Source organism: Mus caroli, chromosome 16 (assembly GCF_900094665.2).
Source record: "Mus caroli chromosome 16, CAROLI_EIJ_v1.1, whole genome shotgun sequence".
Lineage (NCBI taxonomy): Eukaryota > Metazoa > Chordata > Mammalia > Rodentia > Muridae > Mus > Mus caroli.
In genome coordinates this window covers 92,545,222-92,570,111 of record NC_034585.1, presented here as the reverse complement: position 1 = coordinate 92,570,111, position 24,890 = coordinate 92,545,222, and the positions used below count along the sequence as shown (strand labels likewise).

Sequence of the window (24,890 nt, the reverse complement as noted above, 5' to 3'; positions counted from 1 at the left end):
CTCCAGTCCCTGAGCTTTGCTACCTTTCTTCCAGCTTCTCTTTTCTACCAAAATATAACCTAGCCATTTTGCCTATGTATGCTCCTAGCTCTTGGTCCTTCCTGTGGTCTCTTGGTGCCTCTCTTGGCTTTTGGGCTCCATTCTTGGCCTCTTAGTTTCTCCCTTGGCTCTTGGTTCCTCTCCTCTTCCTCTCTTGCTCTCCCTCCCTTTCTCACATGGCCTGGTCTATTCTGCTGGCCATGTTAAGTCCAGACTTCCAGATGCCTCTGGCTGTGCACTTCCTATCTATAATAAAACTTTCTTGAGTTAGTCAATCCTGTGTGAAGAAGCCTTTATACCAACCCAAAGGGCAAGAACTTAGGGAGGTTTTTGGAAGTCTGGCTTCAGGAGATTGCTGGATGTTCAGTGTCTACCCTCCCCCATGCCTCACCCTATCCCTCTCTTCCTCTATGTTCTTTTATAAGAAACATTATATTGGTAAGGGTACTATTTGAGCTCACTGAGAAGCTGAGTTTGGAAGTAGGGCTGCCCCTCCCCATTTAAACATAGCTATGTTTATGTCAAGTGTTCTCCAAGACTCGCTGCCCTGGGTCAGCCCACCAGCCCCAGTTCTGTAATAGGGAGAAGGAAAAGTAGCCAGCAGCTAAAGGGATCAAAAATAATGTGGCTTTAAGATCAACTAGAAGGTGAACCCTTCTACCAGAGGTTGCTTTTACTATTTATACTATAATCTAAAAGTGCCTACAAAAGAAAACTGGAAGTTGGGCTCTCATCTCTTCTTAAACTCACTCATTTAAAACCCAAACTATCTAGAGTTCCTTGATAATTTTCTTTTCTGTAAATAAGTGTTCCCCTGGGTTCTATGACCCATTCCACCAGTCACACCTTAGGACTTGGATGTGGAACCCCAATGTATAACCAGTCACCAGAACTTGGGGCTCGTAATTGATTGACAGTGGGAGGCAGTTTAGGAGCCACAATCCTTAACCTCAGGAATTGTATGCTAGTCCCATGGTGTTCAAATTAGAGAATTATAGATGGTATCCACTGCTTTAACCAATATGGAAATAATGCTGGTCTCCTAAAGGGATGTGTGTCTCACTTTTAGGCTGTCAGACTACTGAAACTATTGTCCTCAAGAAACTGGAATTTCCTCAGGAGTCTCCTGCTGAGATGGAAAAGCCTGAAGCCTGGGACAGACAAGAGGAACAGATTTCACACAGTTCTGACAACTTGTCAGACCACCTTGCAGGAGCTGAGACAATGATGATGGGTCAATGAGTTAGGATCGTACCTTGATCATAACTGTTCAGCTATGCATACCTTTGTCTACTTATACCTAAGCCTGTTCGGACTCTAAAGGTGTGTGTGTGTGTTTTCACTGCACCTCTTTGTTCCTCCTTCCACTACAATGTCACTGAATAAATTTCCTTTCTATACTTTCCTCTTTAATTGGATTTGGAGAACATGCAGCCAAAGTCAGCTGTTAGTGCAGTCAGAGCCCAGCGACACTATGATCAAGAAAACTCTTATAAAGGAAAACATTTATTTGGGGCTGGCTTACAGTTTTACAGGTACAGTCCATTATCATCATGGCTGGAAGTATGGCACCATGCAAGCAGAAATGGTGCTGGAGGAGGAGCTGAAAGTTCTACATCTTGATCTGAAGGCAGCCAGAAGGAGTCTGTCTTCTACAGGCAGCCAGGAGGAGAATCTCTTCCACAAAGGACAGAACTTAAGCAAAGTAAACCTCAAAGCCCACCCCCATAGTGACACACTTCTAACAAGGCCATACCTACTCCAACAAGGCCACACCTCCTAATACTGCTAGTGGGCCAAGCATTCAAACACATGAGTCTGGGGGCGGGGGGGAGGGGGGGGGCAAACCTGTTCAAACCAGCACAGTCTGAGTTCCTGGATTTCATGATCTAGGGATGTGGTCACAGGTGCACCATGAAAAGGCAAGGCTATGAATAAAGAGCAAATAATTTTATTGTGACTATAAAAACAGAGAATAGATGATTAGCCAGTTTAGCTGAACAAGATTTCAAAAATAAAATGTAAGGTATATGATCTGTTTCTTGGTAAATAAAATTGTCAACTAAGCATAGGGAAAAAACTTGCTTAAACATTGTTAAACAATGACAAAAGCATTATTGCTTTGGGGTTACCGTGAACTTGTAGAAAGAAAGATGGGAAATGTTTAGTTAGGTATGAGATTCAAAAGAAGAATACATAATCAATAATTCTGTTGTAATTTCCTTTGCGTGATGATTTTAATCTGTTCTTGAAGAGTATGTCCTTATGGTGACTGGTTTTGGAGAATACATAACTTGTGGCTATGAGGTAATTGTTTTCTTACACAGATAACTTTGTCTTAGATGGTATAAAAAGGCTAAAAGAAAAAATAAAGTTGTTGGAGCCTGCTTGTTGAAGCTTTGCTCCATCTACCAAATGTGCATGAATGTGTATGAATGTAGGAATATATGTATGGTATATATGTATATATGTATGTTGTGTGTATGTATATGTGTGACGTTGTTAGAATTTTCTCATGGGAGCTTGCTTCATCCACCAAGTAGGTGTGAGTGTGCGCCTGCTTTACATTATCACCAACCCCACATCCCCTCCTTGGATCGATGAACGCACTGTCAGAGTTGGTCTTCCACACACAGCCAGGCATGAAGCCTATGGGGGAGAAATCCAAAGGCACATACAGGTGGCAACAGACAAACCTCACAAAAGGCACTAATGAGCACATAGGTGTAGCATCAACCCTAGAATAAAGTTGAAGTGACAGGAAGAGCATAGAAGCAACAGAATCCCAGAGCAATTACAGATGTCAGGACAAGGTAGAAGATACAGGGTAGCTCCAGTGAGGAATCAACACACCCGAAGCCCAGAGGTGAGTTGAGAAGGGTGACAAGCAAGGTTTGTTTTCACAGATGGGGGTCAAGCTATTAGGTCATTACAGGATGAAGTTCAATTCTCCCCTAAAAACAATGGAGAACCTAGTGTTCACACTGGAGTAAGGTAGCATTTTAAGACTTATCTTAAAATAAGGTAAGTCTCCACCCTGGTTGCAAAGCCAGGGTGGAGTAAAACCTGGAGGCTGGAAGAGCAGTTAGAAAGTTTTGTGTGTGCACATGGGTGCGCGCGCACACTTAAAGTGACTGCACTGCCAGAGTATCTTCCCTGGCATAGATGAGGTAGCACAGAGTAACAGGACCAGCAAGACCACAGACCTTAGAAACGCAAAGTAAGACCACAAACCTCAGAAATGAAAAGTGTGTGGATGGGCAGGGAGCAAAGGAAATAATACAGGAAGCCACGAAGGTGCAAACCAGGGGCAGGAAGTACAGGGCAAAGTGGCACAGCGCTGTCACTGAGTTGGAAGAAGGAACCAATAATATATCATAAGCCAGAGGTGTATAAAAGATCCAAAGGTTTCTGTTGTATTTGGCAGTTAGGTCAGATTCAGAGAACTGGCAACCTTGGTTGAACATGGAGACACCAGAGTACAGGCAGCAGGCACTGCAGATACAGCAACTGAGCTGGCAAACAGTTGGAGGGAGGTTGCTTTGCACTCCATGTGGTTAAACAAAACAAAACAAATAAACGAATCTGGCTTCTCTCTGGGCCATAGGCTCTGCAGCTCCATACTGATTTTCTGCATGTAAAAAAGAGGCCCAATGGTGCGTGGTCCTCTCAAATTCCTCTTTACAAGACCACTTCTTGCTTAACTGCCATACAGTTCAAATACAAATACATTAAAAACAAACAAATAAATAAACAAACCAAAAAAACTCTTGAATGATTGCAGAAGAGAACTTTCAGTGTGAAATTCTAAAGGGCATAGTCTTGAAATGAAAAAAACTAAATACACAGAGTTATTCATTTGGAGTCTGTCTCCCCGCCCCAGCGCCCCCCCAAATTGATCTACCTATTGCAAGATTCCTTTCTCCACATATCCCTCACACACTTCATAATGCTGTTTCACCTTGATTCACGTAGCTAAAACCCACCTTCAGAAGCATACTTGAAAACCACACACTTCTTGAAACCTAGAACACCTAATTTAAGATCTAGGCTTTTGTTTTGTTTTTGAGACAGGGTTTCTCTGTAGTCCTGGAACTCACTCTGTAGACCAGGCTGGCCCTCGAACTCAGAAATCTGCCTGCCTCTGCCTCCCAAGTGCTGGGGTTAAAGGCGTGCGCCACCACTGCCCGGCTGATCTAGGCATTTTTAAAGTCTGTTACAGAAATTTCACTTGTTGAGACTGTCTGCTGCTATGTTCCAGGTTCTAGAAAACTTCCGTGGTCTAGAGACCCTTTCTTCACAGCTGGAATTTGTAGTTTGGCATTTGTTACACAGCTGCCTGGTTTTGGCGTACAGTAATCTGACAAATGGCATTGTAATTTTCATGCAAAGAGGCTAAAAGAGAACTGGCGTTGCAGGGAAAAGGTTGATCGTTCTTTGTCTTTTGTTTTGAAATGAGCCAGGGCCTCACTCAGTAGTTCAGAATAGTTAACGGGAATTCTGCCTCAGTGTCCTGGATGATGGGATTCCTTGCATGCACCACCCTTCCCAGCTTCAACACCATTTTAAAAGGGTAAGGTTTGGATATCTGTTTGAAAAAGCCACAGAGCGAATAAGGGGAACCTGGGAACCCAACCTGTTCATTGCTGCTTTCTCCAGGAGGAAGAAATGGAGATGAGCTATTTTCCCGAAAGCTCCGCATTCCGCATTCAGGGGCTTCCCACGACCACATGCGTACCCTGGGGGCGTCCCTACGCTCTGCTGCTCGCGCCCGCGCCTCACGGGAGAGGCATCAACGCGCGGGACCCAACGCGGCCGCGCTCCCGCAGGCCCGCCCTCGGCCCGCCCCCAGCCTCCCGGCACCCAATCCCAGCGCCACGCACGTGACGAGCGCTGCCTGCGATGACCTCATCCCTGGTGTGGGATGACGTCAAATTCAAGATGGATGGAATCACAGCGGCAGTGGAGGCTGCGGGTTGCGCGAGCCGAGTGTGAGCGGAAAGGGGCTTGGCGCCTGCCCCAGGGCTGAAGAGCGGTGAGTAACCGTCACGCTCCGCGCCCTAGGAGGACGTCGGGCCCTGTCGGGGACAACGGCCTCTCCGCAAAACGCGGCCTTTCCTGACGTAACTCTGAGGTGATTTCTCTCCTTTTTTTCCTCCACCAGTGGGTTGCGGGCGTCGGGCCCTTTTACGCGTGCGCGGGGCCGCGGTCCTCACTGAGCATGCCCAGACTCCCACGTAGCGGAGCGTGTCCAAGCACTGCGCATGCTCTCTGCCCGCATTTGGCCTCGCCCTCGTTCCTACGCATGCTCAGCCTCCAGGCCGCTGAGTTGCTCACCCTGGCCCGGGCGGCCTGAGTAGCCGCCGTGTGCGTCTGGGGCGCTGGCCACAGCAGAGCCGTTGAGACGCCGCTGCTGGCTAGGGCGCGCTCTCTAGGGCGGGCGGGCGGCGCGCGCTCGCGCGGGGCTGGGAAACTGGCGGGCGGTGGCGGCGGCACCCACACCTGCCGCGGCTGGAACGTGACAGCCTGGCAGCCAGCACCTCCGCGGTCACCTCGTTAGCCCATGCACACCCTATCGGACCCCTCACCCCCACCCTCGGGCCCGAGGCTTTTCTTAGGAGAAAGACCCTCCTTCGGGGACATAGCACGGAAGACCTCCCTGCAGCTCACATCTTGGCCGGGGTCTCCCTGGCTTGGTTATTTGGAGCACCTAGAGTGCTCCCTCTGCAGAGACTGCACCTTGTAATCAAAGAACCATGCACATTTGTGTCCCCGAGGCTCTGGGTTCTGGAGAACCGCACACTGCAAAACGTGTACAGAGAGCCTTAAACAGGTACTCCCTAAGGTTGCCCGACACAGGGGTGGTGTTGGGGGACACTGAACCGCCCTTTGAAGCTTGGCATTTTTTTGTGTGGTGCATGAACTCCAATCGCTTCTACATCTTTGGACATCTATCTGTGTTACAGCATAGTCTGGTGATTGTTCATCAGCATGACCCTGAGTCATGAGTTCCTGGGTTTGTTTCATGGTCCTCCCACCTTGTTTCAGAGGGCGAAAGTAGGTTAATCCATGTTAGTGTTTCCACTGAAAACCCTCCTTCTACTTCTGATGATTAATCATTACCCTTAACCTTACCCCTAAATATTGACGTTAAAGTAGAAATTTGGCTTACGTAAAAATGACTCTTTAATTCAGCCGATGCACTTAACAGCATAGTGTTTTCATTTAGTATTTATTGAAAGTATAGGGAGTGTCATTCTTAGGAAATTGAAATTGTTAATAGAAACTCTCCCTTGAGGAACTGACAGTATTGTGTGGTGGAGAGTATTAGATATGACAACAGCAACAAAAGAATTAGCATAGAGATCTCTAAACAAGGAGATAACTGAGAAGCCATTTTAGTTATCCCAGTACTAGAGCTTAAGGGCTGGATTTACAAGTATCAGAAATTGGCCAAAGGGCAAAGGAAAGAATAATTTTCTGCCAGAGGAGATATGGCTGGCATCACCCAACCTAAGAAGGTGATGATTGAAGACAAACAGGTGTGAAAATCACAGGTGCCATGTAGGACAAGTGACTTCACTGAGATGGATCTGTTTAGAAGGAAGGGGGTGGGGCTTGAAGAAGTCTAAGCAGAGATACAGATGGAATCAGTCCAATTGTTAATATAGTCACAAAAGCTCGAGAAAGGCTGAGAAAATGCCCCCATGCTGGGTTCTACGGACTCTGGCGAGATAAAGATGAACAAGTCCAATCCCCAAGTCTAGTGAGCTTTCTTTATGTGGTAGATACCTGCCAAGTCCTATGCTAGGAATTCACAACTGAAAACAAGGGCTTTTCGGGAGAGCATGTGGGGTGTTGTGAGGGAGCCACATATAAACCTGATGCATTGAGATCACCACGGGGTCATTGCAGAGGGGTGAAGTGTTGCTGTTGGCAAGTTACAAAACCTTTATAGTTCCCTAGGAATCCTTCTGTACAAAGTGGCCAAGTAAAGGAGAGATAAAAGACACTTTAGGGGTTCAGAAACTGGAAGTGCAGATTTGTGGGTTAGATGGTAAGGAGTGACACTGTCTTAGTTTGGATTTTATTGCTGTAAAGAAATACCATGACCAAGGCAACTTTTATAAAGGAAAACATTTAATTGAGGCTGGTTTTTTGTTTCAGAGGTTTAGTCCATTATAATCATGGTGGGAAACATGGAAGCATTCAGGCATACATGGTGATGAAGGAGGAGCTGAGAATTCTACATCTTGATCTGAAGTCAGCAGAAGGGTGGGTACTGTGTCCACACTGGGCATAGCTAGAGCATAGGAGACCTCACTGCGTCCACAGTGACTCACTCCAAGGAGGCCACACCTACTCTAACAAGGCCATATCTCCTAATAATATAACTCCCTATGAGTTTACTCACGTGAATCTATTGGGGCCAGGCCTATTCAAACTACCACAGCCATCCAGGTTTGGTACAGAGGTGAGTTGATATCAGTCAGAGAAGTCTTGTATGCTAGTTTGGGTTTTTCTAGGAAATAATTTAGGGGGAAAACCCCTATAGTCTAAAACAGGTCAGTAAAGTGGCCAGCTTTATTTAGAGTAAGCAATCAAAAAGCTTCATTTCTACTTCTTAATTTAAATTGGAGTAGGGAGTGAAAAATAATCACATATGTATTGTGTAGGATCTCAATTTGGGCATCATGAGGAGTGCCAAAAGTAATATATTGGACTTTAAAGAGCTTGCAGTCCTGGTGGGACACACAGCCAACTAGCATATGCCAGGGAATAAGCATAATGTGTTGTTTGGTGTACCTCCTCTGTGTGACAACTGTTGTGTCTACTGTTGGCAGAAGGCATTTGCTTTTTGACAAGAGACTCCAACCCATGTTGGCCTTGAACTCATAATCCTCCTGCCTCAGTCTGCCAAGAACTGGCACTATAGACATGTGCTACATGATATATTTTTGCTTACTTGTTCTAAGCTTAAGTAAGTTTAGGACTGTGTTTGTTTAGTTGGTCTGCTTTAATTTAGTATACAGACTCAGTGACCTAAATAATAGAAACTTATTTTTTTACAGTTATAGAAGCTGGAAATTGGAGATGAAAGTGGTGTTGGTAGGCCAGGTCTCGCCTGTACTTCTTCCCTTGGCTTGCAGATAACATCCTTGTGTGTCCTCACAGGATCTTCCCTCCATGTTTGTCTCTGATCTAATGTCTTTGTTCAGAGACATCACTCTTTTTTTTTTTGGATTAAGACACATTTTAACTTAATTAGCTGTGTATTAAAGACCTCGGCTCCAAATATGATTCCTTTTTAAGGTACTGAAGTTAGGACTTCCAACAAACAAACTAGGATGTTGACTGGGAGTGTTTAGCCCTAAAGGAGTCCTTAAGGATTAGAACTTGATCTGCGCTGCAAAAGGGGTTTGGCAAAATCTGGGTGGTTCAGATTGAGTAGTGGAGGAGGTCAGATGGGCAGGTTATGTCTCAGGAACAGAAACAGGAAAAAGCCACAGTAGGTAACTAAAGAATTTTAAGAGTAGTTTGAATAAAGGAGTCTGGAGGCTTAAAGCTTTTTTTTTTTTTTTTTTTAAATAGGTTTTGTATTTAGCCTGTTCTGTTTTAACTAAGATAGTCAGGACTATAACTTCATTCAGTATTACATCAAGGTGGTTCCTAAGCTCCCTCTGTACTGCTGGGAACTATACCAGCTCTTACACGTCTGTCTCCATGAAGATATTTAAGACATTGAAACTGAATTTTGGGGTTCCCTTATCTCTAGACAACAGGGCCTTTTCTGTTCTGAGTATCCCTGTGTAAAGAATGTAATTACCAGCCTGGTCTACAGAGTGAGTTCCAGGACAGCCAGGGCTACACAGTAAAACCTTGTCTCAAAAAAAAAAAAAAAAAAGGATGTAATTAACACCCCTCAGATATATTTAACCATGCCTTGCACTTGGAGAGGGCCAGTGATCAAGCTGGATTCATGGAAGATAGTGTATGCTGGGGCACTAATGGAAGCCTTGCTTGAGGAATCTAGCATATGAAAGACAAACATGAAAGATTAGGACAAGAGCAAGAAGCATGCAGAAATAAGACAGAACAGAAAGGGGATTTATTTTAAAAAATAAAATGAAAAATACATGATCACTCTTGAGGCTCGAGGAAAAGCTTAAACATCAAGAAAACAAAACAAAACGAAAAATAAAAAACCCTTGGGCCAGGAATGACAAAACCAAACCACTTACAGGAATGTACGAGTCAGGCACTAGAGCATGAGCTCTCAGACCACACTGAGATCAGTCATTTGGCTCCACTCAACTGTTGCCTTTGTCTTCGCAGGAACCATAATCTAGGGAGAAACTTTCTAGTTGGCCTGGCCTTGGGTGTATTCCTACAACCATCAGGTTGCACTTGCTAGGCAAGAATATTCTTCCAGACCAATGCAGAGGGTCTCTGCAGAAAAAGCAATGTCTGCTGAGTGGCCAGAACAGACCAACAGAAGCTGCTTGTTTGCAGCATAGCTAAGAGCCTAAACTATGTTACAGTGGAGCCATCCTGGTTAAGGCTGATAATCTACCCTTGAACCAAATTTGAACTAGAGGGAGGGAGGCTGAAATGTGTTGAAATGCAGTACAGTAACCTGACACCATGAAGTATTCCCCTAAGCCTGTCTGGCTTTGAAACCAGAGGCACTTTAGATAATTTCAGGATGTCTGCAGTGTTACTAGGTGAGTGATGATAACACTGAAGCTCAGCCAGCCTCCTGTCACCATGTAGTAAAATCATGTGGAGAGAGTGAGAGCTTGGGAATGAGGGGTGTGTGTGTGTGTGTATGTGTGTGTTTAAATGTTGGATGTTCACATGCATCCCTCTAGTTCCTGGGTCATGTTAGGCTTATGTAAGTATTCTTCAACATTGCAGAGGGGCAGTATTCCCAGAGCTTAGCCTTAGGTTAGTAAAGGGACATTTCCCACAGAGCTATTAGTGTGCATTTTTGGACTAGTCCCAGAGCCTAGCTCTTTTGTAAAGATCTTTTGCTATGGCACCAGTCTTTTAAATTGAAATAGGGGAGATCGATTTGAATCCTTGCACTTCCTCACCTTCCCTTTATAGTATCCTGTTGAGTTTCTGACTGTGTGCTTCCCTTTCTTATGCATCTGTCTCCAGAATACTCTATTCCAAAATTGCTCACCTTCCTTAAACTTCAAAGTCCTTATTCCAAGTAGCATAAGAATGGAAATGCTTGGGTTGAATTAATTTATGTTAAGATACAGCTGTCTCACCTCAGCATCTAGTATGTCATAGGCATTAGTGTGATGGCATGAAGTAATTTTATTGAGTCCAGCTGTGAGGAGCTTTAGGGTCCTTATAGGGAGTTGACTTGAGGCCAGGGCAAACTTCAAAAGATTTTAAGCCTGGGTCATATAAAATTTCTGGAAGTTATGAGTCTTTGGCTTTAACATCAGTATGAAGTAAATCCCAAGCCTTTCCTTATTCCCACCAGTCACTCATTCATCCACCCTGCCACCTCCTGACCACATTGATAGCCTTCTGACATCAGTGTTCTTCCACACTCTATGCCTTCTTTATCACATTGTTGTCTGCCCAGTCACAGGAATGTGAGGTGCAGGAGAACAGGAAGCCAGCCAACGAGCTCACCTCCCACCATCAGCACCTCTTATGATGCACAGTGTACAGCGGGCTCACAAACACTCGGGAGAGGAAGAGAGAAGAAAGATGTGTGCTTGCCAGGTGGGATTTGCTCTGTAGACTGGGCTTTTCACAAGTTGCCTTGTTTATGTCTCATGTGATTTACACATGGTATAGGTAGGGCTAGCACTGATCAGGCAAGGACACTACTGTTCAGAAAGGATGCGCAGTCCTGTTAAGATTATATTCCTGATAGGTGGCAGTAGACTGAAGACTTCCCCATAGATAGCTGTCTGCCATGAGCTTTCACCATCACAACTCTCTCCATTGTCCCCCTTTTAAATCTTCAGAAAACAACATTAAGTAAAACCATCTTGGAGAGTTTGGGAAGGTATTTATAGGAAGATCCAAGTAATAAGGAAGTCAGCTGGTTTCAGAATCTTTTTTTAGGGGAGTTTGTCTCAGCTGCTCTTTCCAGGTTTTCTGCCATGGTTGCTTGATGAGATTTCTACATATTGAGTCAGGTGGAGATGAGCAAGCCAGGGACAGTGATAGCTTCATGGTATGTACATGAGATTTGTTGCTGCTGTTGAGTGATAGTGAATTCATACAGGACAGAGTCTGCTACTCTTTAACACTCACTGAGAAAGTACACCCAGCAGCACAACTGCTGTTGTGAGGGCTAAGCATCTGAGATGTCAAAGGGTCAGGTCTGAGAAGTCAGGTCTGGAGGATTCATCTGCACTTCCACAGCCACAGTGTGTTGAATTGCCAGACAACACTCCGCAGCTCTGCTTTTTCTCTTTGTTTGATCTCTCAAGCAGGGTCTATACTTGAGTTGCTAAACTCAATAAGCAGTTACACTTACTGTAATCAAAATGCAAGAATTCAAATCATCCTTGTTTTTAGGTAGACCAGGACTAGAGCCATTGCTTTCAAGTCCTCATAATTGTCTTAAAGTGTAAAAGCAACCCGTAAGTAGAGGTGAATCCATGCCACTTGGCCTCCTCTCCAATCTCTGTAGAGACTGTAGAAACAGGTGTCACTCTCCTGCTTATAATCTGCAGTGTCTTCATTTTGATTACCTAATCCCTTAGGGTCATGAAAGTTCCCAGGATGACTCTTGTTCTCTCTTGTTTGTGGTGCTGCGCATACTCCTTGCAGCTCCTCTCACCTTTCCTGCCTGACTCTTCTCCAAGCTTTGTTCCCTCGTCTGCCTTTCACCTGGTGCTAGTGGCTGTCACTTGTACTGCATCTCCTATGATATCCATAGACATTTCTCTGTATCTACATAATATACATTGTCAACAGATTGCTGTGTGCTATTCCTGTGCAAGACTAAACTCTGGGAACTAGGCTGTGGTTAGTAGAGTTTTAATACATTCTAGGTGGATCATAGCTTACATCTGTATTTTTGGGTTGTCTCGGTATCTTGGTTTTTCTCTCAAAAGTAGAGCCTGATACAGTGGTCTAGATGTAGATGTTTGGGCAGAGATTCCAGGGAGCTCAGAAAAGGAAATAGAAAGATGTGCACAAAGGAAGACTGATGAGTTGTTACTCGCTTTAGAGTGTCAGTACTGAGTCCCTTAGAAAAGGAGAGTTAGAGTCCCTTAGAAAAGGAGAGTTAGGGAAGCAGTCTCATTTCTCTGTCAGATTCATCTCAAAGGCCATCCATTTCCCTGTCCTGTCAGATCTTTGATGACTCTTCCCATTGTTCTGTAGTTACTTCATTAGAAAACTTAATGGCTCTGCCTTTACAATCAATGACAACCCCATGCTACTGCTATCATGACAGTAGACTACTCCTATGTCCTTTGCTTTGTCATCTGCAAAGAAGCCAGAACTGTTATAATTAAGACATAACTCAGGTTTTTTGCCCATGGTCCCTCCAGTGGCTACCTATTTCCTACAGAGTAAAACCCCCTCACAGCTACCCAGCCTTATTAGTCTGACTCCTGAGATGGTCTTGTCCATGACTCCCTCCTCTCTTGGCTCCAGTTTTATATCACACTAGTATTTACCTCTGTTGTGTTGTCTTTTCTTCATAATCCCCAGGCTCATGCCCTGCTTTCTTGAGTCTTCCTAAATGTACTTCCATGACCAGATGAATGGACAGTAGGTAGATACTGTTTGTAGGCGCTGAGTGAGTGATGGAATAATCATCCCATTTGCTCCTCAGCAGGGTTGTGTGGAAGTTGTCACTGCCTCTGTTTGCTGTGCAGGGAAAAGACTAGGGCTCAGAGTGACTGACTAGCCAAAAACACATGTGACTCTTACCTCCCAGAAAAACTGCTTTTACAACTCAACTGAATGCATGCTTCCACATAGGGATATGTCTGTCTGTAACTGAAACAGGCTTCCCAAGCCCTTGCCACATTTAGTACTTTCTCACATTTTCTCTTTTTGTGCTTTATCTATTTTTTAATTGCTGGTTTCAAATCATTAAATTGAGTTTAAAAACAAAAAACAAGAACTACTTGACAAATATCTGCCCAATCTTTACTTCTGGTCTGCTGTTTCCCCTATGTCAACATCTTTAGAAATTCTCAGTGCTACAGACTGCTAATGCATGGCTGAATCAACCTTGATAGTCTAAGCTCAGTGCTTTTCTGCTGACCCCTGTAAAAGATGAGCTGTGTCTTTACACAGATGTGTGGTTCCTATAGTGAACTGGGAGTGAGTGAGAAATAGAAATGGCTAGAGGAAAAAAAAGGATCTCATCCAAGCCCTTGTTACAAGTAAAAGAGCTGCATGTCACTGTTAAAGGAAGGCAGGCAAGTGAAGGAAAACCTGGTGGGTGCTAGCTTCATCTCTTGTGGCAGAGCTGAAAGGCCAGTGGCAGAGCCACACCCCTGTCTGCATCTTGCACTCTGTTCTCTCTGAAAGCCAAAGAGCATAGTCTCCAAGTGACTAGTAAAGGCTGACCCTGGAGAGCTGGGAGCTCTGGACTTGTTAACTTGCATCTGGTGCTGAGAATGGTTCTCAGTAGCAGTCTCTTTCTAGACTAATCTATCAAAGATGTATCTAGTCACTGTGGATACATTCTAATAGTAAAAAAAAAAAAAAAAAAAAAAAAATAGTGTCTGATTCTTTCTGTCTCTGCCCAGCCCACCTGTATGTACACACACATACACACACACACTGTGGTGCTGGTAATGAGATTCAGAGTCTTACATGTGCGAAGTAGGTACTCTACTACTAAACTACACCCCCGGTTTCATGACAATATTGTAAATAGAGACCGTGATATAAAACTAGATCACAGAAAGGAGGTGCTCATATAGCAGAGCCCACACATCATGTCACATGAAAAGCCTGCTTTTGCCTAGTTCACCAGAGATAGGGTGGTAATCTGTATCTTCTCCTTTGTTACTAAGTTAAACCTATTCTTGCAGTCCTGGCAGTTAGTAGCACACTTGTTGGGTGTTTACAATAGATACTCGTTCATTTGATCTTTGCCACACCCTTGCAAGAAGGTACAGTTGTTACTTCACACACAAACCTATGTACAGAAAGCATCAGCTCACAGGCTGAAGCTGCCATCACAGTCTAGTGTCTAGCTCCAAAGCTCACACTCTCCCACCAAGGTGCTTTCTCTCAAAATTTCAGTGACCTTTCAGTTCAAGCCTCTTAATCAGCTTTACAGCCAGGCTAAAAATTCTGACAGTTCATACTTATTTCGTGAATAAAGTAAGAGTAACTAAGCATCAGATGGGTAAGGATCCTAAATGCTCAACTTAATCTTCAAGTGTCATCTCTGTCTGTAACTATTAATTTTGAGCAGGCGTTTGGTGGAATACAAATGGTGATGGCCTCACCGTCTGTCTTTCAGATAAAGTGCAGGATGGAGGGACTGCTGCATTACATCAACCCAGCACATGCTATCTCTCTGCTCAGTGCCCTCAATGAGGAGCGCCTCAAGGGACAGCTGTGTGACGTGCTCCTGATTGTTGGGGACCAGAAATTCCGAGCTCATAAGAACGTCTTGGCTGCCAGCAGTGAGTACTTCCAGAGTTTATTCACGAATAAGGAGAACGAGGCACAGACTGTCTTTCAGCTGGACTTCTGTGAGCCTGACGCTTTTGACAACGTTCTGAACTACATTTACTCTTCTTCCCTTTTTGTGGAGAAGGGCAGCCTTGCTGCTGTGCAGGAGCTGGGGTATAGCCTTGGTATCTCCTTCCTGACCAACATCGTTGCCAAAGCCCCTCAGGCTCCTTTTCCAGCCTGTCCCAACAGGAAAAGAGTGCCAGTGGAAGATGATGAAACCAGCTCTCAAAAGCGAAGTGTCATTGTGTGTCAGGGCAGAAGTGAAGTGCCAGGGAAAGCCAGTGGTCCAGCCATGCAGGACCTCAGCCATACTGCCCGGGCCTCCCCCAGTGCTTCAGTCAAGACCAGCACCAGTAAGCCACATGTGGCCAAGCCGCCAGAGCAGCTTCATAGTCTGCCCTTAACTGAAAAGAGCTGGACAAAGGATAGTGCTGCAGTATATGCAAAGTCTCTGGAACAGCCTGGGGCTTTGGATGATCCTAATAGGGGCAGTTTGGTAAAGAGAAATACAGTCCTGCCCCCAAAGCCTTCACAGGACAGGGAGGCCACAGATGATAAACCAGGGGTGAGCAGCCAGCTTCCCAAGGGGAAAGCTATAGAGCTGGCTCTGAAGAGACCACGGCCCCCTGTTCTGTCTCTTCATAGCTCATCAGAGACTCCATATCTCTTAAAAGAAACTAGCAAAGGAGGTGGTCAGGGGGAGGATAGGAACTTGCTCTACTACTCTAAGCTAGGACTGGTGGTCCCTTCTGGTGGGCCTGCTTCTGCAAACCAGAGCATTGACAGAAGCGGCCCACTAGTGAAAAGCCTCCTCAGGCGGTCACTGTCTATGGACAGCCAGGTTCCTGTTTACTCCCCCTCCATAGATTTGAAGTCATCCCAGGGATCATCCACAGCGGCAAATGAGGCACCGGGTAGTGTGTTCTGTGCGATGTCTCAAAAGTCATCTTTAAAAGATTGCAGTGAAAAAAAAGCTCTGGATGACAGGCCTCAAGTGCTCCAGCCTCATCGCCTCAGGTCCTTTAGTGCTTCCCAGTCAACAGACAGGGAGGAAGCCTCCCCTGTGACTGAGGTACGCATTAAGACGGAACCCAGCAGCCCACTGTCGGACCCCTCAGACATCATCCGGGTCACTGTGGGAGGAGAAGCAGCAGCAGTAGCAGCAGCAGCAGCAGCTACAAGAGACCTGCCCCTCAAAACAGAGGAAGACCAGAGAGATATGAGCAGACTCCCAGCAAAGAGAAGGTTCCAGACAGACAGAAGGTCACCCTTGAAGAAGGCAAAGGCAAATGAACACGGACCTGCTGTCTCAGAAGAGAACTGTGAAGAGGGCAGGAGCCCTCCTTCCCTTGACAGCAACTTCCCAGATTCTGACTTAAACAGAGAGGAGTTTGGTGAGTTGGAGGGGACGAGACCAAACAAAAAATTTAAATGCAAACATTGCCTTAAGATTTTTAGATCAACCGCGGGTCTTCACCGCCATGTTAACATGTACCATAACCCAGAGAAGCCTTACGCTTGTGACATCTGTCACAAGAGGTTTCACACCAACTTCAAAGTGTGGACACACTGTCAGACCCAACACGGCATAGTGAAGAACCCATCGCCAGCCTCTAGTTCCCATGCAGTTTTGGATGAGAAATTCCAAAGAAAGCTGATTGACATAGTGAGAGAGAGGGAGATTAAGAAGGCCCTGATCATTAAGCTGAGGCGCAGCAAGCCTGGCTTCCAGGGACAGAGTAGCTCCCCAGCACAGCAAGTCATCAAGAGGAACTTGCGCTCCCGAGCCAAAGGGGCCTACATTTGTGCCTACTGTGGCAAGGCATACCGCTTTCTCTCTCAGTTTAAGCAGCACATAAAGATGCACCCGGGAGAGAGGCCCCTCGGAGTAAGCAGAGCTGCTAAGCCAAAAGAGCGGGCTCTGGCACGCGCGGTAGAGAACAAGGAGGTTTACCCGTGCCGCCTCTGTAATGCTAAGCTCTCTTCTCTTCTAGAGCAAGGCAACCACGAGCGCTTGTGCCGGAACGCCACCGTTTGCCCTTACTGCAGCCTCAGGTTCTTCTCTCCCGCACTGAAGCAGGAACATGAGGACAGGTGTGAGTACAAAAAGCTGACTTGCCTGGAGTGCATGCGAACCTTCAAGTCCTCCTTCAGCATCTGGCGGCACCAGGTAGAAGTGCATAACCAGAACAACATGGCTTTAGCAGAGAACTTCGCCCTGGCCACCCTGGACCACAACGGTGAAGTGGCAGCTGCTTCCAGGCCTCAGACTGAGCCCAGCAAGGTAAACCATGTGGCCACTCCAAAAGAGGATACAGCATTTAGCGACTCTTCAGAGCAAGTGAACTTTGATTCTGAGGATTCCTCCTGCCTCCCTGAAGACTTGAGTCTTTCAAAGCAACTGAAAGTCCAGGTCAAAGAGGAGCCTGTGGAGGAGGCAGAGGAGGAGGCTCCTGAGGCTAGTGCAGCTCCCAGGGAGGCTGGCCCCAGCAAGGAGACCGGCCTATGGCCCTGTGAGAAATGCGGAAAGATGTTCACGGCACACAAGCAGCTGGAGCGGCACCAGGAGCTGCTGTGTTCTGTGAAGCCCTTCATCTGCCACGTATGCTACAAAGCCTTCCGTACCAACTTCCGACTCTGGAGTCACTTCCAGACCCACATGTCTCAGGCTACAGAGGAGCCTGTGCAGAAAGAATCAGAGGTGTGTCCTGTGCCCACAAACTCCCCCTCCCCACCACCTCTGCCACCTCCGCCACCCTTGCCCAAGATTCAGCCCCTGGAGCCAGACAGCCCTACAGGCCTGCCTGAGAACCCAACCCCAGCTACAGAGAAGCTGTTTGCACCCCAGGAGTCAGATACCCTCTTCTACCATGCCCCACCCCTTTCAGCAATCACATTTAAAAGACAGTTCATGTGCAAGCTCTGCCATAGGACATTCAAGACGGCCTTCAGTCTTTGGAGTCATGAGCAGACACACAATTAAAGGACCTACCCCTTTCACCTGTCACAAAGCAGCAGGCCCTTGGCTTGTGAACTGTGTCCTAAGACAGAATATTTGAAAAAATAATAATAATAAAGGTTGGAAATTGTTATGTTTGAATTTTAAGTTTGGGATGAATTAATATTGGCTAGAAATGACCTCACAGCTTTCTGGACCTCAGCAGCAGGGGTTTGATTCTATTACTATTGAAGTTGGTGATTGAGGTTTTTGGTTTCTGGGTAGTGGGATGCTTGGGAAGTGGGTTTTTTGTTTGTTTGTTTGGTTGGTTGGTTGGTTTTGTTTTTTTTGTTGTTGTTGTTGGTTTTGTTTTGTTTGTGATTATTGCAGACACCTAAGTTTGAGGTAACCCTTAGCCATGTTTCTAAGGCCAAAAAACATACAAGGAAGGGGAGTCATTTGCAGTGTTGAGTCAGATTTTAGACTACTTTAGCAATAAGAAAAGACAAGCCCCAACTTTAGTAAAGTATCCTAACACTTGATAAGAAAAAAACTTGGTATTTTGTGGTCCTATAAAACTTCCTTTTTGTATGAAAATTGTGAGAATTTAAATCAGCAATAGTCACACTTAGATTTTTTTTTAATAAAAGAACAATCTGTCAATTACATCATATAATCAGTGATGGTCACGTTCTAAGGGAGGCAGAGCAATAGAAGCGTGTTCTACAGTCAGCTGCAACAGCTTAGTTGTGAAAGCCGCTGAAGTCTGTGGTGTGTTCATAGCATGGCTTTCAACTGGCGCTTTAGAACTGACAGTGTCTGCTCTCTGTCAGCTTGAAACTCGGGTGTCATTGAGATAAGCAGTGCTAGCATGAGGTTAGCAGAGCATAGCCTTACCACATCCTAGACCACCATTCTCTCTCTAGAGGCTTCAGAGATTGGAGGAAATGCCATGTTGCAGTTTCCATGTGCTTTCCAAGAACTGTACACACAACATAGACATTTCCTGCCTGTCTTTTGTGAGTACTTCTGTGGGGTTATTGGAGTGGACAGCAGTGGAAATGTCACTACATGATATGCAAGCGTGGATTAAAGCACTAGCAAGGGGCCAAAATTAGTTTTTGCTACTTGATTTGGTACCTTAGGGTTTGGGCTCCTCTGGTTTTTTCTTGTTTTGTTTTTGCTTTTTGTTTTGTTCCTTGCAGGTTATAATTAAATCTCTCCATAGGCAGAATCCAAAGTTAAGTGAAATATTTCAAAAGACAAAGGGAAGGTCACTCCTGGAAAGGAAATTAGGGGGACGCAAACTCCCTATTCACTTTTGCTGCAATCTGTTTCTTCACATTTCAAGGTGTGATCTAACAGAGACACTGGCCCATCTGCTCACCAGCATTCTACACCCATGGTAGCAAAGGCAATCTTGATATTGAAACTTTTTTTTAATAAATTACTAATTGACTTTGTATATTATAGAAGCTATATGTGGAATTTTGCCTTTTATCTTTTCACTTGACAAAGCAATTAGAAATCCCTAAATATGTCTGCATTTCCTATTTTGTTTCTTAAATTTTGCAAAGAAGGGAAATAAAATTAGGTTGCAGTTATTAATTCTTGCCATCTGCTTTCTTAAACTATGCATTTTAGAGATGAAACTAAAAGTGTCCACCATGTAATGAATGAAGCTAGTGCCAGGCTAGGTAGCTGTCTACTGAACTTCTTCCCTGTGGTGAGTGAATGGTCTCTCTTCAGAGTGTTACTTCTTTTAAGACCATCTCTCTGCATGGTCATCTCCTGTGTAGTTACAGAGTGATAACCTCCAGACCTGGCATTGCCAGCTCCTGCCCCAACACTTGAACCTGTGCTACGTTTTTTGAAGATTTATAAAGTAACATTGTTGCAAAAAAAAATGTATTTTTGATCTAAATACAGGTTCTGCATATCTGTTAGGTTTTACAAATTACCAGTGTTTGTCACCTTTTTTTGTCTAGGAAGAAAACATAAGATTTCAAATAAATTTTTGAACCAAAAACATTTATAATGCAGTTGTGGTTTTTCTATTGCTTTTTATACTGTATCTTGGAAGACATCGGGCTGCAAGAATTTATTTTGATGTCAAACTCTATCCTTCCATTCATGTAACTATTTTAAATGCTAAGAAACTAATAAAAAACATTAATCACTTTATGCAGTAAACAGTTTTTTAGAGAATGTTTTATCTCAGCTAGCAGGCAGATGTTTAGTGAAATAAATAGGCCTTTCACCACTGTAAATCTTTAGATAGTAAAGATATTCTTGTAAATGTTTTTCTAATTGTACTAATTTTTGCAAGTATAGAAAGCTCATTGTTTCTTGTAATTATTTAAGATGCCTGCTTTTTTATGCAGTTGTGGAAAGAATGTAAACTTTTAATATATTCTTTGTTAACCTGCGAACTTGTTATTGTTTTCTTTATGTGGAAAGGATTGAGTACCTAAAATATGTTTTTCCCACTCAAAGTAAGCAATAGAGTTAGCATTTCCAGGTTGCTTGCAAAATCTCCCTTTAAAACTAGTTCACATATATTTGTAGTTCTGCCAGGGCTGTATGTATTCTGCTTTTCTGTTTTAGATTCTGTCCTTCTCTTTCAAAAGATTGCCTGGTACTCAGTCACTGACCACCAGAACCTGCATGTAGCCCCTCACTGGCACTAATGAACGTGGTAACTGAGATGATGAGTCCTTTCTTTGGGACAGAGCCTGAACACTGCTTTCCCAGGCCTGGTGGTAGGCCTAAAGTTGGTCTTTGTTCCCTATAGTTGGGCTTTGTGTGTGTGTGTGTGTGTGTGTGTGTGTGTGTGTGTGTGTGAGAGAGAGAGAGAGAGAGAGAGAGAAATTGGTGCATTTCCTTAGTACAAAATGAGTAGCTTTCATTCCTTCAGATTTCTTCATAAATCCCATCCATTAATTTTATTGGAACATCCAAAGTCAGTTTGTTAATTTCTGATATCTGACTGGTGTTTTGGGGGTAGTTGTGAAATGCATTATTGCCTCAAATACTGCCAGTACACATCCATACTAAGTGTTCTTTAAAAGCAGATTTGTCCAGATGTGGTGGCATGTACCATGTCATCATATTCTGTTTGGGAAGTTGATCTGGAAGATCACTTGAGCCCAGGAGTAGCATAGTGATACTGTCTTCAAGAAAATAAGTAAAAATATTCAAGTAGGTTTTCCTTGCTTGTGGCTTTAGCACCTTAAGACATTTGATAATGTTTTTGTGATTTTTAGTGTGCTCTTAACCCTCAGTGGGGCCTCCAACTGGGAAGAAGACCATTGGGAGCTTTTTTGCAGGGCAGGGAGCTAAATTGGGGTTAAGAGATAGAGGAGAAAGGGAAACTAGTATCTGGTATTTCAAAAGTTTCTTTTAGAGACAGGCTTTGGAGAATCAGAAGTATCTTCCTATAAATTTTTTAAATAGTTGAGTTCTGCATTCTTGGGTCATTTGTGCACACCATTTGAATCTCCACAGTTCTTGGTTATTATTGATTCTCAGAAGGTGGCCATTTATAGCTGGCTTTAATCCAAACTGTCCTGAGAACAGTTTTTCATCAAATTCTGTTTAACTAAAAGCAAATGGATTTTATAATTGTGTGCAAGTTTTGTTGTTACATGCCTTTGCAAAATCGACTGCTCCGGGTTTTTTTTTTTTTTTTTCTTTTAAGAAATAACCTTTTGGGGACTGAAAATACATAGTATGATAGGGATGTATGGTATGTAATGATGCCTCATTTCTTACTCCATCCAGTTCTGTTAGTCTTTCCTTTATTTAATGGTGACCAACAATGAATGGGTCAATAAACCTTTACTCTGCTCTTCTCTGAGTTGTGGTGGCACTAGTGTCTGTGCTTCGAAAATCACCAGTGGTGCTAGTGACAGTGAAGGGGACCCTCCTGTCAGGATCATGGGGGGTGGGGTGCATTGCTGATGAGTTTAAGGACACTTGATTTCCTCACCCCCACCCTTATTCCAAGTTGCCTATGGAATTAAGTTGCTGGAGCCCACAGTTGTGTGGGGTACCACAAATATGTAAACATTAAGATTAGATGCATGAACATTTGTACCTGTCTGTTTTGTGTCAATCCTGCTCAAGTCCAGTTTGAAACCACTATTTTCTAGTCTCATTTCATTTTTTTTAAAGATTCATTTATTTATTATATGTAAGTACACTGTAGCTGTCTTCAGACACTCCAGAAGAGGGCATCAGATTTCATTATGGGTGGTTGTGAGCCACCATGTGGTTGCTGGGATTTGAACTCGGGACCTTTGGAAGAGCAGTCGGCGCTCTTAACCACTGAGCCATCTCACCAGCCCCTCTAGTCTCATTTCTTGATTGTAAACATTTTTCACTGTAATGAGGCTCCTCCAGTTCCTTTGTCACAGGGATATAGTCCCTCTTTATTTTTACAAATACCAGGCTGTGTGTATGTCACCAAGGTAAGAGAAAAAGGGCACAGAAAGAATGAGCAAACTCCTACACTGGTGGATAGAGCTGCTTGCATCACTTCCAGACAGAAAGTATAGCCAGATTTAGATTGGCAAGCCCTTCATATTCAAGTACCTTTAGGTGTTACCAACAGTCACAGATGTGTGACATGCTAGGTTCAAGTCATTGGTGCTTCTCAGTGTGCAATTCAAATGAGGTCATGACTATCCTTAAGAAGAGACATAACAGCTGACACCAAGTTCTTATAAGATGCCAGAGCTGGGCTTGCTCTCACTTTATTCCATTTCCAATTTTAGGCAGCCTAGTCATAGCTGGCCCTCTTCCATATGGATATTTCTTAACTTATGATTCTTATAGCCTTGGTCATTTGGAAAAACTGTGAGCTGGTCCATTGGTAGACTGTCCCTTGATTGAACCTATCCTCTCCATGCATGTGTTTGAGGCCATAATATCTCAGAAACTGTTCTCTTCACATCTCACCATGGAGACACAAACATATACACAACTGTAGTGCAGTTGCTCTGTTTCTGGTGTGTGCCTTTCTGGCTTGTGCCTGAGGCACTCTGCCCAGCTTCTCTGCTGCCAGAACATAATTTGTGGAAGGTGTTTTGAGACCAAAATCTTATTCCTTTTCTCAACTTTACCCTGTAGTTTTGGCTAATACCTATTGCCTAGGTTCTTTTTATTTTGTAGTCACTGCCAAGTGGGGATTGCCTCATCTCAGCCTTGCTTTATTTATGGATTTTCATTCTTGTCAAAAATAAACAAAAAACCCTCACATATCCCAACCCTCTTGTCCTGACTTACCTGTGTACTCTGGTGTATTGTGGAGCCACTGATTCTGTTCTATCTAACTGGCTTTAGCATGTTGCCTTCCATTTTTATTTAATGTTTAAATTAGTCTACATGTCCCTTCAGGTATTTTGCTTTGGAGCATACGATATCACATACCCTTATGGGATTCTTTTCCTCCTAGATTTCTGAACCCAGCCATTTCCTCAGTTTCTTTAGTTTGGGATTAAAAAGGAGAAGTATGTGTATGTTCATTGGCACTCAAATGGGGTGTCCTTCAGCAATCAGACTTGAAACACACACATACACACACACACATCTGGAAAGATAGCTTAATTACTGTACTGGCTGGTTTTGTGTGTCAACTTGACACAAGCTGGAAAGGAGCTTCAGTTGAGAAAATGCCTCCATGAGATCCAGCTGTAAGGCATTTTCTCAATTAGTGATCAAGGGTGGGAGGGCCCATTGTGGGTGGGACCATCTCTGGGCTGGTAGTCTTGGGTTCTATAAGAAAGCAAGCTGAGCAAGCCAGGGGAAGCAAGCCAGTAAGGAACATCCCTCCATGGCCTCTGCATCAGCTCCTGCTTCCTGACCCTTGAGTTCCAGTCCTGATTTTCTTTGGTGATGAACAGCAGTGTGAAAGTGTAAGCTGAATAAAACCCTTTTCTCCCCTACTTCTTGGTCATGATGTTTGTGCAGGAATAGAAACCCTGACTAAGACAAATTGGTACCAGGAGTGGGGTACTCCTGTGACAGCTTGACAGTGTTTTGGGGAGGACTGTGGAAGGACTTTGTAACTTTGGGCTAGAAGATCCATTTGGTGTTAAGGGCTCTGTCAGATGTGTAGGAGCTTGGAAGATAATGTTGAGAACAGTGCAGAAGATGGAGGCTTGGCTTGTGAAATTTCAGAGGGAAGATTAAAGACTCTTTCAGGGCCATTGCCTGTGAAGATTTTGTGGTTTTGACTGTGAAGATTCTGTGGTTCTGGTTATCTGGGGCTGAAGAATCAGCTGTGATTAACAAGATACCAGAACTACTAAAGTGAAAACTTTGCATTACTGGAACTATTGATGCTGGTTAGTTGGAGCTAAGAAATTAGATGTGATTAAGAAGAGAGGTGAAATCTTCTGGGGAGTGTTTTCTGAGAGCACAGAGGCTGTGTTCCAGAGATAACCAAGGTTTTACTTTGCTGCAGCAGAACTTGGGAATGTGTAAGAGTCACCCAGGTGGTACTAGTTTTGAAGGCATGAAGGTGTCATGAGGAACAGCTGAGCCTTGGCACTGTGAGAGGTCATGGGAGGCCGCTGGAGAAGGTGTAGCCTCAGCTGTAGCTGATGGCCCAGGACTGAAAGGATCATGCAAAAGATTTGAGGCTTGGCACCATGGAGAGAGCCTATGAAAGGCTATTGATGAAACCTAGTTGGAGTAGAACACCTCAGTGTATTGGAGATGCCAGTACCATGGAATGATCACAAAGAACAGCAGTCGTAGTGGAGTGGATCAACCTGAGCTTAGAGTGCTACAGAGGGCAGAGCTGGAGAAGTGATGCCAGCCNTTAGGAGGAGCCCAAAAGATCAAGTGGAATCCCAGACACTGAAACAAGTAGCTGTAACATTGAAATTGCCTTGGAGACTCAAAGATGTTAAAGATGCCAAAGCCATGGGATACATGCTGAGGAAAGCTGCTAACAGGGAGTGGAACCAGCCCAGGAGAAAGCAGTTTGTTGCAGTCAACCAAGATGAAAAAAGGATTGGAGATCTGAAGACCACTTTGACATCAGCCATGGAGATGCAGAGTTTGGAGTTTGCCCAGCTGGTTTCCTGTCTTTCTTTGAAGATTACAGTTAAGTGATTGAATCTCAGAAGAGACCTTGAACTTTGGACTTTTAGCATTGTTGAGACTGCTATAGACTATGAAGACTTTGAAAATTGGATTACATGCA

At 44.3% G+C, this 24,890-nt stretch overlaps 2 protein-coding genes across 9 annotated transcripts in view; one reads left to right on the top strand and one right to left on the bottom strand.

Moving 5' to 3' along the window:
- The window catches only part of LOC110311402 (zinc finger protein 431-like), a 56,708-nt gene extending 51,874 nt beyond the window's left edge, over nt 1-4,834 (bottom strand). The window contains exon 1 of the mRNA XM_029470824.1: nt 4,676-4,834. Coding sequence (XP_029326684.1) covers nt 4,676-4,771 — 96 coding nt within the window. The 5' untranslated portion in view covers nt 4,772-4,834. The remainder of the gene's footprint in view (nt 1-4,675) is intronic.
- Nucleotides 4,835-4,964: 130 nt separating this feature from the next.
- Nucleotides 4,965-21,533, top strand: Zbtb21 (zinc finger and BTB domain containing 21). 8 transcript variants are annotated; one of them, XM_029470571.1, is made up of 4 exons: nt 4,965-5,173; nt 10,646-10,788; nt 14,519-14,684; nt 16,731-21,533. In XM_029470571.1, the coding sequence occupies exons 2-4, from the start codon at nt 10,717-10,719 to the stop codon at nt 17,717-17,719; spliced, it is 1,227 nt and encodes a 408-aa protein (XP_029326431.1). In that variant the 5' UTR covers nt 4,965-5,173; nt 10,646-10,716; the 3' UTR covers nt 17,720-21,533. The 8 variants fall into 8 exon arrangements, with proteins under 8 accessions (XP_029326431.1, XP_021041247.1, XP_029326429.1 ...); XM_021185588.2 differs by having other exon boundaries at nt 14,519-16,130; XM_029470569.1 differs by adding an exon at nt 7,207-7,314 and having other exon boundaries at nt 14,519-21,533.
- Nucleotides 21,534-24,890: the final 3,357 nt, after the last annotated feature.

Coding starts and splice junctions, on each gene's coding strand:
- Zbtb21 (XM_021185584.2), top strand. CDS start 10,717: ATGATGCACAGTGTACAGCGGGCTCACAAACACTCGGGAGAGGAAGAG. Junction 10,789..14,518: donor GAAAGATGTGTGCTTGCCAG/GTGGGATTTGCT, acceptor TCTGTCTTTCAG/ATAAAGTGCAGGATGGAGGG.